General features: G+C 44.3%; 1 protein-coding gene across 1 annotated transcript in view; it reads left to right on the top strand.

Moving 5' to 3' along the window:
* The first annotated feature begins 1,635 nt into the window (after nt 1–1,635).
* The window catches only part of LOC309531573 (uncharacterized protein), a 37,481-nt gene continuing 24,993 nt past the window's right edge, over nt 1,636–14,123 (top strand). The window contains exons 1-10 of the mRNA XM_082221165.1: nt 1,636–1,815; nt 2,943–3,187; nt 4,441–4,589; nt 4,673–4,801; nt 6,206–6,367; nt 8,174–8,285; nt 8,826–8,956; nt 10,545–10,704; nt 12,998–13,101; nt 13,592–13,690. Coding sequence (XP_082077291.1) covers nt 1,696–1,815; nt 2,943–3,187; nt 4,441–4,589; nt 4,673–4,801; nt 6,206–6,367; nt 8,174–8,285; nt 8,826–8,956; nt 10,545–10,704; nt 12,998–13,101; nt 13,592–13,690 — 1,411 coding nt within the window. The 5' untranslated portion in view covers nt 1,636–1,695. The remainder of the gene's footprint in view (nt 1,816–2,942; nt 3,188–4,440; nt 4,590–4,672; nt 4,802–6,205; nt 6,368–8,173; nt 8,286–8,825; nt 8,957–10,544; nt 10,705–12,997; nt 13,102–13,591; nt 13,691–14,123) is intronic.

Below are 14,123 nucleotides of genomic sequence, written 5' to 3'. Positions count from 1 at the left end.
GGTTACAGGCGCTTCAGGTTACAGACTCCGCTAACCCAGAAATAGTACCTCGGGTTAAGAACGTTGCTACAGGATGAGAACAGAAATCGTGCTCCGGCGGCGCAGCGGCAGCGGGAGGCCCCATTAGCTAAAGTGGTGCTTCAGGTTAAGAACAGTTTCAGGTTAAGAATGGACCTCTGGAACGAATTAAGTACTTAACCCGAGGTACCACTGTATAACAGTCATAAGGAATAAGGGAATATCATGAAGGACGCCTCGGCACAGCAGCGTTTTGTTGCAGGCCGCAGTTGCAGCCAGATCATATGCATTAATGCTTCTTGCTTTCACTGCACATAGAAAGCAAGCATGTTAAAGCAGGGCTGGCCCAGGGCATTTTGACACCTGAGGCTACCCACAAAATGGTGTGGGTTCCCCAGGAAAGATCCACATCAGGAACAAGGGGTGGAATCAAATCAACTTTACCAGATGCAGTGGCGGAGCATCATGCTCCGGCACCAGGGGGGCGAAGAGCAGGCAGGGGTGGGGCTGGTGCACATCCCAGGGTGGGGCGCGCCGCCTGCAGGGGCGTGTCATGCATCCCGTGGGCGTGTCATGCTGTGATGGCACCCCACTGGGATTGCGCTGCCGGGGGTGGTGTGCTCCCCCCACACTCCTCTTCCTCCGCCAGTGACCAGATGGTTGCAGTGGGAATCAAAGGCTGCTGTGGAGGGGAAAGAGCCCCACTCTGGGTCATAATGTGTGGATACAGACCCCACGAGACTCCAGAGGTCAGTCCCCCCCCCCACTTCCTCCCTTGGGATGGGATTAGACCAGCAGCATCTCCCATTCACCACGAGGCCTCTGTAGACATGGCATTGGTGGGACTGCTGAGCAGGCAGCATATCCAACCTCCAAAGCCATCGCTGCTACCACAGCGGCAGCAGGAGCACCAGGCAAAGCATTCCTTGGAGGCTGGATTGGCTGCCGCTGTGGAGCCTGCCGCCTGAGGCAGCTGCTTCACCTTGCCTCACGGATGTGCCGGCCCTATGTCAAAGATGAGAGATGAGGCATGCCAATTCCTGTCATTAAACTTTCCTATGGGGGATGGGGAATTTAATCCGGATTTATCTAATTCATGCCTCCTGAAACTGAAATGCAACTGGGTTTTTAAAAATCTGCACTCGTCCAAATTCTTCAATGCAGTTTCTCCAACAATGAAAACCTACACAAAAATGCATCGTCAAAGTATGATATGCACCAGCAATGAACATAATGGGCAAACGTGCATTATGTTAGGAACCATATTAGGAAAAATGCTTGGTTAAAATGCAGTCAAATATCTGTGGTGACCTCTCTTTTTTTTTAATGCAAACTGATGCAGAAAGAGACGAAATGACCTTGGCCGGAAAAATGAGGAGTAAAATGCAAGAGAAATATCTGATCATCACAGCATGTTCTGACACTGAGCAAAACATCTTTCCTTTTCTTTTTCTTTTATTTTTTAATTACCCAGTCTAAGGCATTGTGAAAACAGCCATGATGGTACCATTGCTCAATGATGAGCCCTTCTCCGGTTGCTAATCAGAGGATGTTGTAGCAGACGATGAGTCAGAGCAGAGGGAAGTTGTGAACTGCTATATAAATCGGGGAGATCCCGCTAATAATACAAACAAACAAAGGGAAACAATTTTCTCTATAGGCAACGAAGACACCACCATGGCTGTAAGGATGAAGAATCTACTTGTTCTTCCATTCCTGCTGCTCATCATTATATCTTCCACTTTTGCTGCTTTACTGGATCAAGGCAACAAGGATGAGAACACCAGGCTTGTTAAGGTAAATATTCACTTTGAAAGTTTCATTGAGCAAAAACACTTTTGCTTCTTGTTGTCGTGCCAGGATTAATTAAAAAAGGAGGGCTCTTTGGCGCTCCTATTTTATTGAGGGCCAGTGTGGTGTCGTGGTTAAGAGCGATAGACTCGTAATCTGGGGAACCGGGTTCGTTTCTCCGCTCCTCCACCTGCAGCTGCTGGGTGACCTTGGGCCAGTCACACTTCTTTGACGTCTCTCAGCCCCACTCACCTCACAGAGTGTTTGTTGTGGGGGAGGAAGGGAAAGGAGAATGTTAGCCGCTTTGAGACTCCTTCGGGTAGTGATAAAGTGGGATATCAAATCCAAACTCTTCTTATGTTCGAATCTAGCCCTTCTTCTAAGGCTTTCAGGACAATATGCACATGGTTTCCTCTCTATGCATGGAATCATAGAGCTGGAAGGGGGCCTTGACAGTCATCTGGACCACCCGCTGCTCAATCTGGAGTGCCAGATGCAACAACAGCATCCCTGACAGATTGCCAGCTCACATTCCTCCAGTGATGGGGGCATTTTACCCTTACATCCAACCCTCCCCTAATGCTTATGATAGATAGACATCAGGGATTTGGGGGCCTTGTCATTGGTTGCACCAGCAGAAGGACCACTGGCAATGATTCGTCACCTACTTGGGTGGGTCTGCAGCACCCACAATAGTAGTGTGTGTGTGTGTGTGTGTGTGTGTGCGTGCGCGCGCACACACACACACACACACACACACACACTACACAGCATGTGACACTCCCATCATTGACATACTACTCAGAAAAGTCAGGTATTGGTTGATTCTAAGAGTCATACCTATTTAGCTGGCTTGGATTTTCACTGTGCATTTAAAAAATAAATCTCTGGGCTTAAAAGGTAGGACAATGTGCCTGTGATATCAGGAAATATTCTGTTGTCTGCATAAAAGGCCAAGATTGTGCAGCACTCCCATTCCACATCTAGAACCTGACTGAATTGACTGCTGAATATTACTTCCACTCTGTTTATCTCACATTTTTATCTCGCATTGAAAACACAAAGGGTCTAAAAGCCCCTCTCTCCCTCCCTCCCTCCTTCCCTCCCTCCTTTTCTCTGTTTCCCCCCGGCAGTCCTATTTAAGTAAATTCTACAGCCCTGAAGGTGAGGCCGTGGCCACGATCAATATGGATGATGAAGTCGCTGTAACAGAAAAGCTCAAGAAAATGCAGAAATTTCACGGGCTACGAGTGACCGGGAAGATTGATGCCGAAACAATAGCAATGATGAAAAGGGACAGGTGTGGCGTCCCTGATGTGGAGCAATTCACCCTCAACCCAGGGGAGCCCAAATGGGACAGGAAGAACATCACATACAGGTAAAGGTTTGTGAGTTTCCCTTAGGAGTGGGCAGCTTCAATAAGGAAATGCTCCAGTCCTCAATGTACTTGCTCAGGAGTAAACTTAGGACTTCCTGCCTACTGTTCTATGCAGAGCTCAGCATGCCTAAGGTTATAGATTTCACTGGGCTCAGCAAGACCTGATTTTTCATAGAACCATTGCAGCGCATGTATTAGGATGATAGCCTATGGCCATGGTTGTGAGAGCTGTGCAACAAGGCTTACACACACACACACACACACACACACACACACACCGCAAAAACAGTGTGAATACATGACAGTACACACTCACTCACACTACCACTGCAACTGAGAGCGGGGTGTGTGTGTTAGGGATGTGCATGTACCCTCCCTCACACAGCAAATGAGGGAGATTTGGACTCTGCTGCCTGCAGATTTCATCCACTTGTGTGAAAAGCGAGGGAAGGTTACAGCCATTCTTAGATGCATCACTGCAGTCAGTGGGGACAAAACTCCTTCAGATTAACAGATCGAGTTGGGTTCCAAATAATGAGTCAAATCTAAATGACACAGAGTGGATTTGAAAAAAGATTGGGATGCTTCCAAAGGCTACAGGTATAGATACAAGGTGGCTCTTGTGTTCATTGCATGTCCCTAGTATATGCAATTAGCAGACTCAGGTGATAAATCTTTTCTTTTTTCTTTAAAGTGCGCACATTAGGTGCAAAGACACGCCTGCCTTAGGGCCAAAGTAGACAGGCATGTCTTTGCACTTAATGTGTGTGTGTGTGTGTGTGTGCGCGCGTGTGTGTGTGTGTATAACCAGACTCCACTCGCTTGACTCATCCACTGGGCTGCTATTTGTATTTGCTTTGCTTTCTTTTGATGTACAAGTCAAATGGAAAGACATATTCAAATGTGTCTCTACACCAGCCTTCCCCAATCTGATGCCCTCCAGATGTGGCTGGACTCCAATTCCCATCAGTACCAGACAGCATGATCAGGGGTGATGGGAGTTGTGATCCGAAACCACTGGATGGCACCTGGTTGGGGAAAGCCTCCACCGCTGGGGATTGTGGTCTGTCTGTCCCACATACTGTTTCATTCTATGTTCTGGTTGCCTAAGCAGTGCTTCCCAAACTCGGCCCTCCAGCTGTTTTTGGACTACAACTCTCATCATCCCTAGCTAGCAGCTGGAGACCCACATTTGGGAAACACTGGCCTAAAGGAATGACCTTGGGCCTTTTTTTGTTTGTTTGTTTTGAAAGGATTGTAAGCTATACTCCAGATATGCACGAATTCTATGTGGAGAAGGCAATCGAGGCAGCATTTAAAGTCTGGAGCAAGGCAGCACCCTTGGAATTCAAAAGAGTCACGGATAAATTGGCAGATATAGAGCTCTCTTTTCAACGTGGAGGTAACCCTACAGTGCAAGAACAAAGTCACCATATGTCCAATTTTAATAATGATGATGATGATGATGTATTGTTTTATATTCAGACCACTATGATAATTCTCCTTTCGATGGGCCTGGTGGGACACTGGCACATGCCTTTCAGCCAGGGAGCAACATTGGAGGAGATGTCCATTTTGATGAGGATGAAACCTGGACCGCCGGGGGCCCACAAGGTACCATTTTACAACACTTCCTTTCTCAGCACTGAACTGTATAAAAAGACAATGCAGCGCATAGGTGATGCAAGGATATAAGCAGCTGGTTTTGCTAGGTCCCCGAAGGCAGGCAAAGGTGATTGGCGGAACAGATTATATCCTTCCAGAGCACAGTATGTCCTCATTCTGAACTCTTCACTACATAAAGCATTTCTATGAATGAGAGTGTGACCATTGAGGAGATTCGGGGAGGCTCTAGACCAGCCCTTTCCCTCCTATGCAGCTTACCTATCCGCAGAAGTGAGAGCCCCATTGAAAGCAATGCAAAAGGGACTTAGCCACACTAATTCACATCCCAATAGGACTTAAGGCTAAATTACGCACAATGTTAAATGCATTCGTGAATGTAACGTGCGCAGGAATTGGCTTTCTCTTCTGCCTAAAAACAACCCCCCAGGAGGATATCAGGATTAGTGCTAGGACATGCTGGAAATTAAAGTTTCCCACTTGCCCCATCCCACCCCCGGCATTCTGATGAATATTTCCTCCCTGTTAACTGCCCTACAATCGAATTTTCCTTTGGACCAAACACAATATTTTTGATTTTATTTATTAAATGCATCTACCGCCCTTCCTCCGAAGATCATAGGGCAGTTCGCAGCAGGAGATTCCCTCTTCTGCCAAATAGCAGGGGGGTGGGGGTGATTTTCATCAGGACTGTGGAGCAGGGAAAGGGTCAAAAAGCATATCTATGCATCGTGGTCCCAATCCTGAGCAGTGCCCCCCTCACTGGGGAAGCCAGACATGTTAAATGTAGCTTGGCCTTCCTTTCTTCCTTTCTTCCTTTCTTCCTTCCTTCCTTCCTTCCTTCCTTTCCTTCCTTCCTTCCTTCCTTCCTTCCTTCCTTCCTTCCTTCCTTTATTTTCCCCCAAGGAGCTCAAGGTGCTTTACGTGAATCTCCCCCTCCTCATTTACCGGTAATGCCCAAAGTGACCCTGGGTTGGGGTGAGAGGCAGTAACTGGCCCAAGGACTCCAACTCCCATCAGCCTATCAGTGAGCTTCCTGGCCAAGCGGGCATTTGAACCCTGGTCTCCCAGGTCCTGGTCCGACACCAGCCCAGAAGTTTCCCAACCTTGGGTCTCCAGCTGTTTTGGACTACAACTCCCATCATCCCTAGCTAGCAGGACCAGTGGTCAGAGATGATGGGAAATGTAGTCTGGAAAAAGCTGGAGACCCCAGGGTTGGGAAGCACCGCTTTAGCCACTAGACCACAGTGGCTGGGTCACATTCTGCAACCCTGATATGCAGAGCCTGTGCTCATCCTCTGAGCAGCAGCCCCTAGTGAAAGCATGCCTGGAGTCTATATTCTGACCCTTTTCCTCCCAGTTTCCCCCCTAATGGAACCATGACTTCCTTTTCAGGCCACAACTTGTTCATCGTCGCGGCCCATGAGATCGGACATGCTCTGGGTCTGTCTCACTCCACCGACCAGGGGGCACTGATGTACCCCTCCTACACATACTCGGACCCCCGCACGTTTCAGCTCAACCAGGACGATATTGATGGCATCCAAAGCCTCTATGGTAAGGCTAAGAGAAATCACCATGAAGTTGAAACGTGTGTGTTCTTAAACGAAAGAATTGGTTTTGCCTGCCCATACCTTAAGATGGGAGTGGGGAACATTTGCCACTCCAAGGACGACATTTCCTTCTTGGCAAGCTTTGAGGGGGGGCAGCATGGCCCGGGTGGCCAGAGGTGAAAGAATGTAAATTTTCACTTGGCGAAGTAGAATTGGTCCTCTCTATCTTCTCATCTTGGCAAGCATGAGTCCCTGTTGCTCAAGGAGGATGTGACGCAATCTCAGAGGAGGTTCTGGTCTAGGGAGAGAGGAGGTGGCTTGGAAGGGGTGTAGCTTGTGGGGGGGGGAGTCCCAAGAGTGGGCTGGAAGGCTGTGTTTGGCCTTCAGGAGTGAGGTTCTCCATCTGTGTCTGCCAGTCTTCTGGAGAGGCACTGCTGCTCTCCTTTGTGAAAGTGTGACATAATTCTCTCTGCAAAAGAGGGAAGAATAATAGAATCATAAAATTGTAGAGTTGGAAGAAGAAGAAGAAGAGTTTGGATTTGATATCCTGCTTTATCACTACCCTAAGGAGTCTCAAAGCAGCTAACATTCTCCTTTCCCTTCCTCCCCCACAACAAACACTCTGTGAGGTGAGTGGGACTGAGAGACTTCAGAGAAGTGTGACTGGCCCAAGGTCACCCAGCAGCTGCATGTGGAGGAGCGGAGACGTAAACCCGGTTCACCAGATTACGAGTCTATCGCTCTTAACCACTACACCACACTGGCTCTCAATAAAATAGGAGCGCCAAAGAGCCCTCCTTTTTTAATTAGTCCTGACATGACAACAAGAAGCAATAGCACAGAAAAGTTTGTGTTTTTTCTCAATGAAGGTGAGACTGGCCCAAGGTCACCCAGCAGCTGCATGTGGAGGAGCGGGGAAGCGAACTCAGTTCACCAGATTATGAGTACACTGGTCTTAACCACTACACCATGCTGGAAGGGACCCAAGGGCCATCTAGTCCAACACTTTGCAATGCAGGAATCTCAGGGAAAGCGGCCATCCATCTGTCTTGATGTTGTGCTTTTACAAAAGAGAAGGCCTTTTCCACTCTTGTTTTGGAATGACTTCTGGCATGGGGGCACATTTGCTGCCAACACGTCAAGTGTCTCTGTGCTGCATGAAGATTTTTGTAGGCACATAGGCTTTCGAGTTTTGGAATTGTGCTCTGTTTTTTTAAATCGTTTTTTGTGAGGGGTTAAAAAAACAACAACCTTGAATTTTGCCATTCTTTGGGTCAGTGATGGTTTAAAATTGGATCTATATGTTACATGAGTTAATTTCACTCATCCTTCCATAGATCGCCCCTGGGGTGTTTGATGAAGGGTGGTTGCGAACATATTTTAAATAAATAAATAAAGCTGATGGATTTTAAATAAATAAATAAAGCTGATGGGTGGACCACAACCAACTGGAATATGGATGCACCTTTCAAGGGAAATGGAATGCGATTCGGAGGTGCTTTGCCATAGGTCCTCTTCATTTCAATAGGGTCTGCATAGATCTCTGACAGATTGGGCCCACATCTGAAATATGCCTTGTTGCATCAAAATGAGACTTGCTTTGCCAAAAAAAAAAAATTTAAAAATATTTACATTGTAGCAAAAGGCACTTTTTATTTTTTAGTTTAACCTTTACTGAATTCTGCTACTCTGAACATCACCTTGCTTACTTGTTTGTTTGCTTAATTTTAATTACTGTATTTCCATATGCTTAAGATTGCTTAAATTATCCACTTGATGTGAGGCTTCCTTTATTTTTCTTTCCATTTAGGAAAACCTGATATCCCAGTAAAAGGACCCAAAACACCGGAAGCTTGTGCCCCCAGCACCACTTTTGATGCTATCACCACCTTACGTGGAGAAATGTTGTTCTTTAAGGGCAGGTCAGTTGCTTTCTTAAAAACACCAATTTGAACAAAATTTCCATCTCCAAACAGGACTTGCATCTCTAATGCCTTGCTCCAGCACCCCACCTGTACCAAAGCATGCTCTCAGACTCTCAGCCCTGCATTTTGAGGCGAGGTAACAACAAAATGAGCCATAAGAAGCCATAAACAAATGACATGAAAAACAGCAACACCACATACCTATCGTTTCAATTGTATGTGTCATGATGGATCAATTCAGTGTTATGTGACTCTCTCTTACACAGACAGACAGACAACAGATCACTCTATGGTGGCTTCACCCCACAACTCACAAAATCCGGCTAATAGTCTGGATTTATTCCGCTATTTTGTCACAAAAACAGAATCATAGAATTATGCAATCATAAAATGCAGAGAAAAGCATCAGACCAAAGTCAGAGCCCTGGACCATGTAGTTCAGTATTGTCCACATTAACTAGCTCTCTGGGGTTTGAGACTGGAGTCTTTCTCTCTGGAGATGCCACTTACATGTTTCCATCGACGTTTTCAAATTAGGTATTTCTGGCGCAAACACTTCCAGTCAGGTGTTCAGCTCGAATTCATCGGTACCTTCTGGCCGGATCTGCCATCTGGAATACAAGCCGCCTATGAAAATTTTGAAACTGATAACTTCATTGTGTTTAAAGGTGAGTGGCGAATTTCGATTCCCTTGCAAAATTGCTGGGACTAGTTTATGCTGCAGAATAAGCACTGAAATGCATTTGGTCAGTGTTCCTCAGCCAGCATGGCCTCTTCAGGGTGCTATGTGAAAGCCAAGAGTATGTAGGCGGTATTTATTTAATCGGCTGCCTTATCCTACGTACTGTCTACTTACCCTGAAGTAAGTTCTGTTGGGTTCTGTGGAACTGAACCCCAAGTAATATTGCAGCCTGACCAAGTGAAATTTGCTCATATAATTTGGCCTTCATGTTCTAAGTTCTGCCACGTTGCTGTCCTTCAGACTTAGCCAAGGCTTAGCAAAGGCTTCACACACTCTCAGCGACATCGCAGAATGGAAGCCAGGAAGGCCATAGTTTTTGTAATACTAGCTTCTTCCATCTATCAAAGCTAGCATTCCCAAAAACCTTTTTGAACAGTACAGTACTTTTTGGGGGGTGAACCATTGCACATTCCAGTCCGGAATGCCCTCTCCAAGCCCAGTGTAAGGCAGGGGGTTGGAATGTCTTGTTGTTAGGAAAACATTATTTAAGAAACAGATAAAAGTTCCTGGAAGCTTTAAAGAGGGTTCCAGAATTTTCTTTAGTGTGTAGGAATGGCGCTCTAGGCTTGATTGGTGTCAGCCGGAGGTGCAGATAAAGGGAGGAAGTTGCAGGCTGCAATTTCCGCACAAGGAAAGCACGCACACACACATGCTGTCAGCACACATTCTGACAAGTCTGAAAGTAAGACAATGTGTGCTGCTGATACTGTGAGTTTTGCTGTGTCAGGATTGTTAATTGCTGGATTGAGATTATACCGTGCTGGAGAGATAAAGAAGGAATGTAAATAGCTTGTATATACAGGTTACATACGCTTCAGGTTACATACGCTTCAGGTTACAGACTTCGCTAACCCAGAAATAGTACCTCGGATTAAAAACTTTGCTTCAGGATGAGAACAGAAATCGTGCTCCGGCAGCGCAGCGGCAGCAGGAGGCCACATTAGCTAAAGTGGTGATTCAGGTTAAGAACAGTTTCAGGTTAAGAACGGACCTCAGGAACGAATTAAGTACTTGACCCGAGTTATCACTGTAATAGTAACAGAAAATGCTTGTGACTGTGAATTTGAGTATGACTCCTGTTCTTGTCCTCTGTCTCCAGGGAAAACTCTGCTACAAACAGTAAGAAGTGGTTTTACCGAGGTGCCACCACACAAGAGAAAAGCACAGCAGAAGTGTGGGGGTGGTAACCTCTAATATTTGCCACATCTGCTTAGTAGGACAGGAGAGTCCATGCAATCTCTCTCACACAGGGAGAAAGCAATAATTTAGCACTCGATCTTCAGATCACCTTTTAATTCCAAGCCACTTTGGATACAATCACATGAGCATAGCCAGCAGTAACCATTAATTCATTAATTAATTCATTCTTAAAATATTTATATACCCTAACTCTCTATCAAACTTTCCTGAAGCATCTAATATAAAACGGTTTCCCTATTAAAAAAAAAAAATTAAACAAAACTGTTTCCCTTGAATTACATGGAATGTTAACCCCTCTCTTCCCCCCCCCCCAGGAAACAAATATTGGGCTCTAAATGGATATACCATTGAATCTGGCTACCCTAAGAGCATCTACCAGCTGGGCTTCCCAAATACTGTGAAGAGAATTGATGCTGCGTTTAGTGATCCAGAATCTGGGAAGACATATTTCTTTGTAAATGACAAGTATTGGAGGTATGGCTTGACTATTCTGAAGTTCCAAATGAGGGATGGAACAGTCTATTTTCAGTCTGGTCGATTTTGCCAGCATTTATTCATAAGTCTGTCCTGTCCCATTTCCACATCTATCTGTGATTTTTTTAAAAAAATGCATAGATACAAAAAATACATTCAACTGCAAACTAAAATATGTATTTTATCGCAAAATGCCTATTAAATGCAAATTTAAATAAGTATTTGATAATAACACACATATTTATATATGGATTTAAAACAAATTGTAGGAATGGGAATTGCAGTGTACACTTTTCTAACCCCATTTTGTCCTAAAACATGCATTTTTATGCATTTTCATACATTTTTTTGAGCTGAAACTATTGAAAAATTTGGAGAAGCATGAAATATGAAGAATAACAATATTCAGATCTGTATATCAGTCGAGGATGTACAAATTAGGTTGGGGACTGCTTAAAAATACAAATGGAAAACTCTCTTTTCCTAATGCCTCACTCTTAAAGTGTGGCCACTATATATTAATTTACTTGCATTTATATTTTTTATTGCTTTCATTGAGGAAGCCCAAGGTTGCAGGTTTGATCTGTGAGAACATATCCTAGTAGTCAGGAGGAACCAATAGAGGCTGCATACATGTCATATATTTAAAACACATGTAAAACACATGTTGTTTGTTGTTTAGTAGTTTAGTTGTGTCTGACTCTTCATGACCCCATGGACCAGAGCATGCCAGGCACTCCTATCTTCCACTGCCTCCTGCAGTTTGATCAAACTCGTGTTTGTGGCTTTCAGAACACTGTCCAACCATCTCATCCTCTGTCATCCTCTTCTCCTTGTGCCCTCAATCTTTCCCAACATCAGGGTCTTTTCCAGGAAGGTTTTTCTTCTCATGAGGTGGCCAAAGTATTGGAGCCTCAGCTTCAGGATCTGTCCTTCCAGTGAGCACCCAGGGCTGATTTCCTTAAGAATAGATAGGTTTGATGGTCTTGCAGTCCATGGGACTCTCGAGTCTCCTCCAGCACCATAATTCAAAAGCATCAATTCTTCGGCGATCAGCCTTCTTTATGGTCCAGCTCTCACTTCCATACATACTACTGGGAAAACCATAGCTTTAACTATGTGGACCTTTGTCAGCAAGGTGATGTTTCTGCTTTTTAAGTTGTTGTCTAGGTTTGTCATTGCTTTTCTCCCAAGCAGCAGGCATCTTTTAATTTTGTGACTGCTGTCACCATCTGCCATGATCATGGAACCCAAGACAGTAAAATCTCTCACTGCCTCCATTTCTTCCCCTTCTATTTGCCAGGAGGTGATGGACCCAGTGGCCATGATCTAAGTTTTTTTGATGTTGAGCTTCAGACCATATATTGCTCTCTCCTCTTTCACCTTCATTAAAAGGTTCTTTAATTCCTCCTCACTTTCTGCCATCAAGGTTGTGTCATCTGCATATCCGAGGTTGTTGATATTTGTTCTAGCAATCTTAATTCTGCTTTGGGATTCATCCAGTCCAGCCTTTCACATGATGAATTCTGCATATAAGTTAAATAAGCAGGGAGACAATATACAGCCTTGTCGTACTCCTTTCCCAATTTTGAACCAATCAGTTGTTCCATATCCAGTTCTAACTGTAGCTTCTTGTCCCACATAGAGATTTCTCAGGAGACAGATGAGGTGATCAGGCACTCCCATTTCTTTAAGAACTTGCTATAGTTTGCTGTGGTCAACACATTCAAATGCTTTTGTGTAGCCAATGAAACAAAAGTAGATGTTTTTCTGGAACTCTCTAGCTTTCTCCATAATCCAGCGCATGTTTGCAATTTGGTCGCTGGTTCCTCTGCCCCTTCGAAATCCAGCTTGCACTTATGGGAGTTCTCGGTCCACATACTGCTTAAGCCTGCCTTGTAGAATTTTAAGCATAACCTTGCTAGCGTGTGAAATGAGTGCAATTGTGCGGTAGTTGGAGCATTCTTTGGCACTGCCCTTCTTTGGGACTGGGATGTAGACTGATCTTCTCCAATCCTTTGGCCACTGCTGAGTTTGATTCCCCCAAAGAATCCCAGGAACTATAGTTTGCTAAGGGTGCTGGGAATCATAGCCCATTTTCATAGTCACGATGTTTTCCGATACATTATTTTCGTATGTTGTCCCATTTTTTATGGTTCTTTCCATCAATCCAGTTGATGGCCTTGTTTATAGAAATGAGAAATTTCATTAGCTTCATATTTCCGTGAATTGTGAATAAAACCTATGCTAAAGGTTGTTTTAGCTTCAAGTAACAATGCTTGTCTTTGATCAGGTATGATGAAATTAGACAAACCATGGAAACAGGTTACCCAAGGCTGATAGCCCAAGATTTCAAAGGAGTTGGCAAAAAGATTGATGCTGCTATACAGCAAAATGGTAAGTAAAGGAATTAATTGGTGCCTTTTTTTAATTGTAGAAATAAAATTCACCTGGAACTCAGCATGGCTTAAAGAATAGTCTAGGATCTCATATATTGTGTTATTAAAATGTATTAATTGCTGTGTTGTTTTAATGGATTTGTTTTGATGCATATTTTAAAGTTGGTTAAGCTTTTTTGGGTAAAATCACTGCCGATGTCCAGATTTTCCCGGACATTTTTAGTGATTTCTACTTTGGCAACCTCATACTTACTCAGCTGCCGATTCAGGCATTAAGCACTACATTAATTTAATAACAGCAGGAACCATTGTAGACATACCCTAAGACTGGACTTTCTCCAATTTTACAATTTTGCCTGAACTTCGATACAGTCATGAAATCATAACTTTCTTTTTTTTCTTTCCTTTGCAAGCACAGCTCACTTCTTCTGAAAGAGATTTGTTATCCCGCTTTTTCATTTATCCCTATCTCTTTTCTCCTTTTTTAGGGTACATCTATTTCTTCCGGGGAAGACGGGTGACTCAGTTTGATCCTCGGAGTAAAAGCGTTGTTCCGCCCATTCAAAAGAGCAACAGCTGGCTGAACTGTTAAAACATTTAGCGAGTGCTTTCTAATTAATAGTTAGCACTCCTGTTGTGCCTAACCTTAATTTATAAACAGCAATTCCTCCTTTATCTACTGTCAACTGATGAATCAACAATGGCACGTGGAATTATCTTCTCACCCAAACATACAGAAATTTTGGCTGAGGAAAACGTGCCCTAAATGTGCTTATGCAATCCACTGTGTTGTAACAGATTTGACTGCTTCTTCTATAAAAGACTTGTTATGAGGAACATCACTGTGTGTGTTTCCTTTGTGATTTTCTGAACTGAACACCACATATAGATTCACAACCAACCTACTAAAACCAGTGCTAACTCTCTGAAGTCAGAGAGGAAGAAGTTCACCCTTTTGTAACTCTTTGGCCTGATTCACACATTTATGTGCCTCACTGGATTGGTCACCACTTGATCATC

Source organism: Podarcis vaucheri (assembly GCF_965113315.1).
Source record: "Podarcis vaucheri genome assembly, chromosome: 4".
Classification (NCBI taxonomy): domain Eukaryota; kingdom Metazoa; phylum Chordata; class Lepidosauria; order Squamata; family Lacertidae; genus Podarcis; species Podarcis vaucheri.
This window is presented reverse-complemented; position numbering and strand designations above follow the sequence as displayed.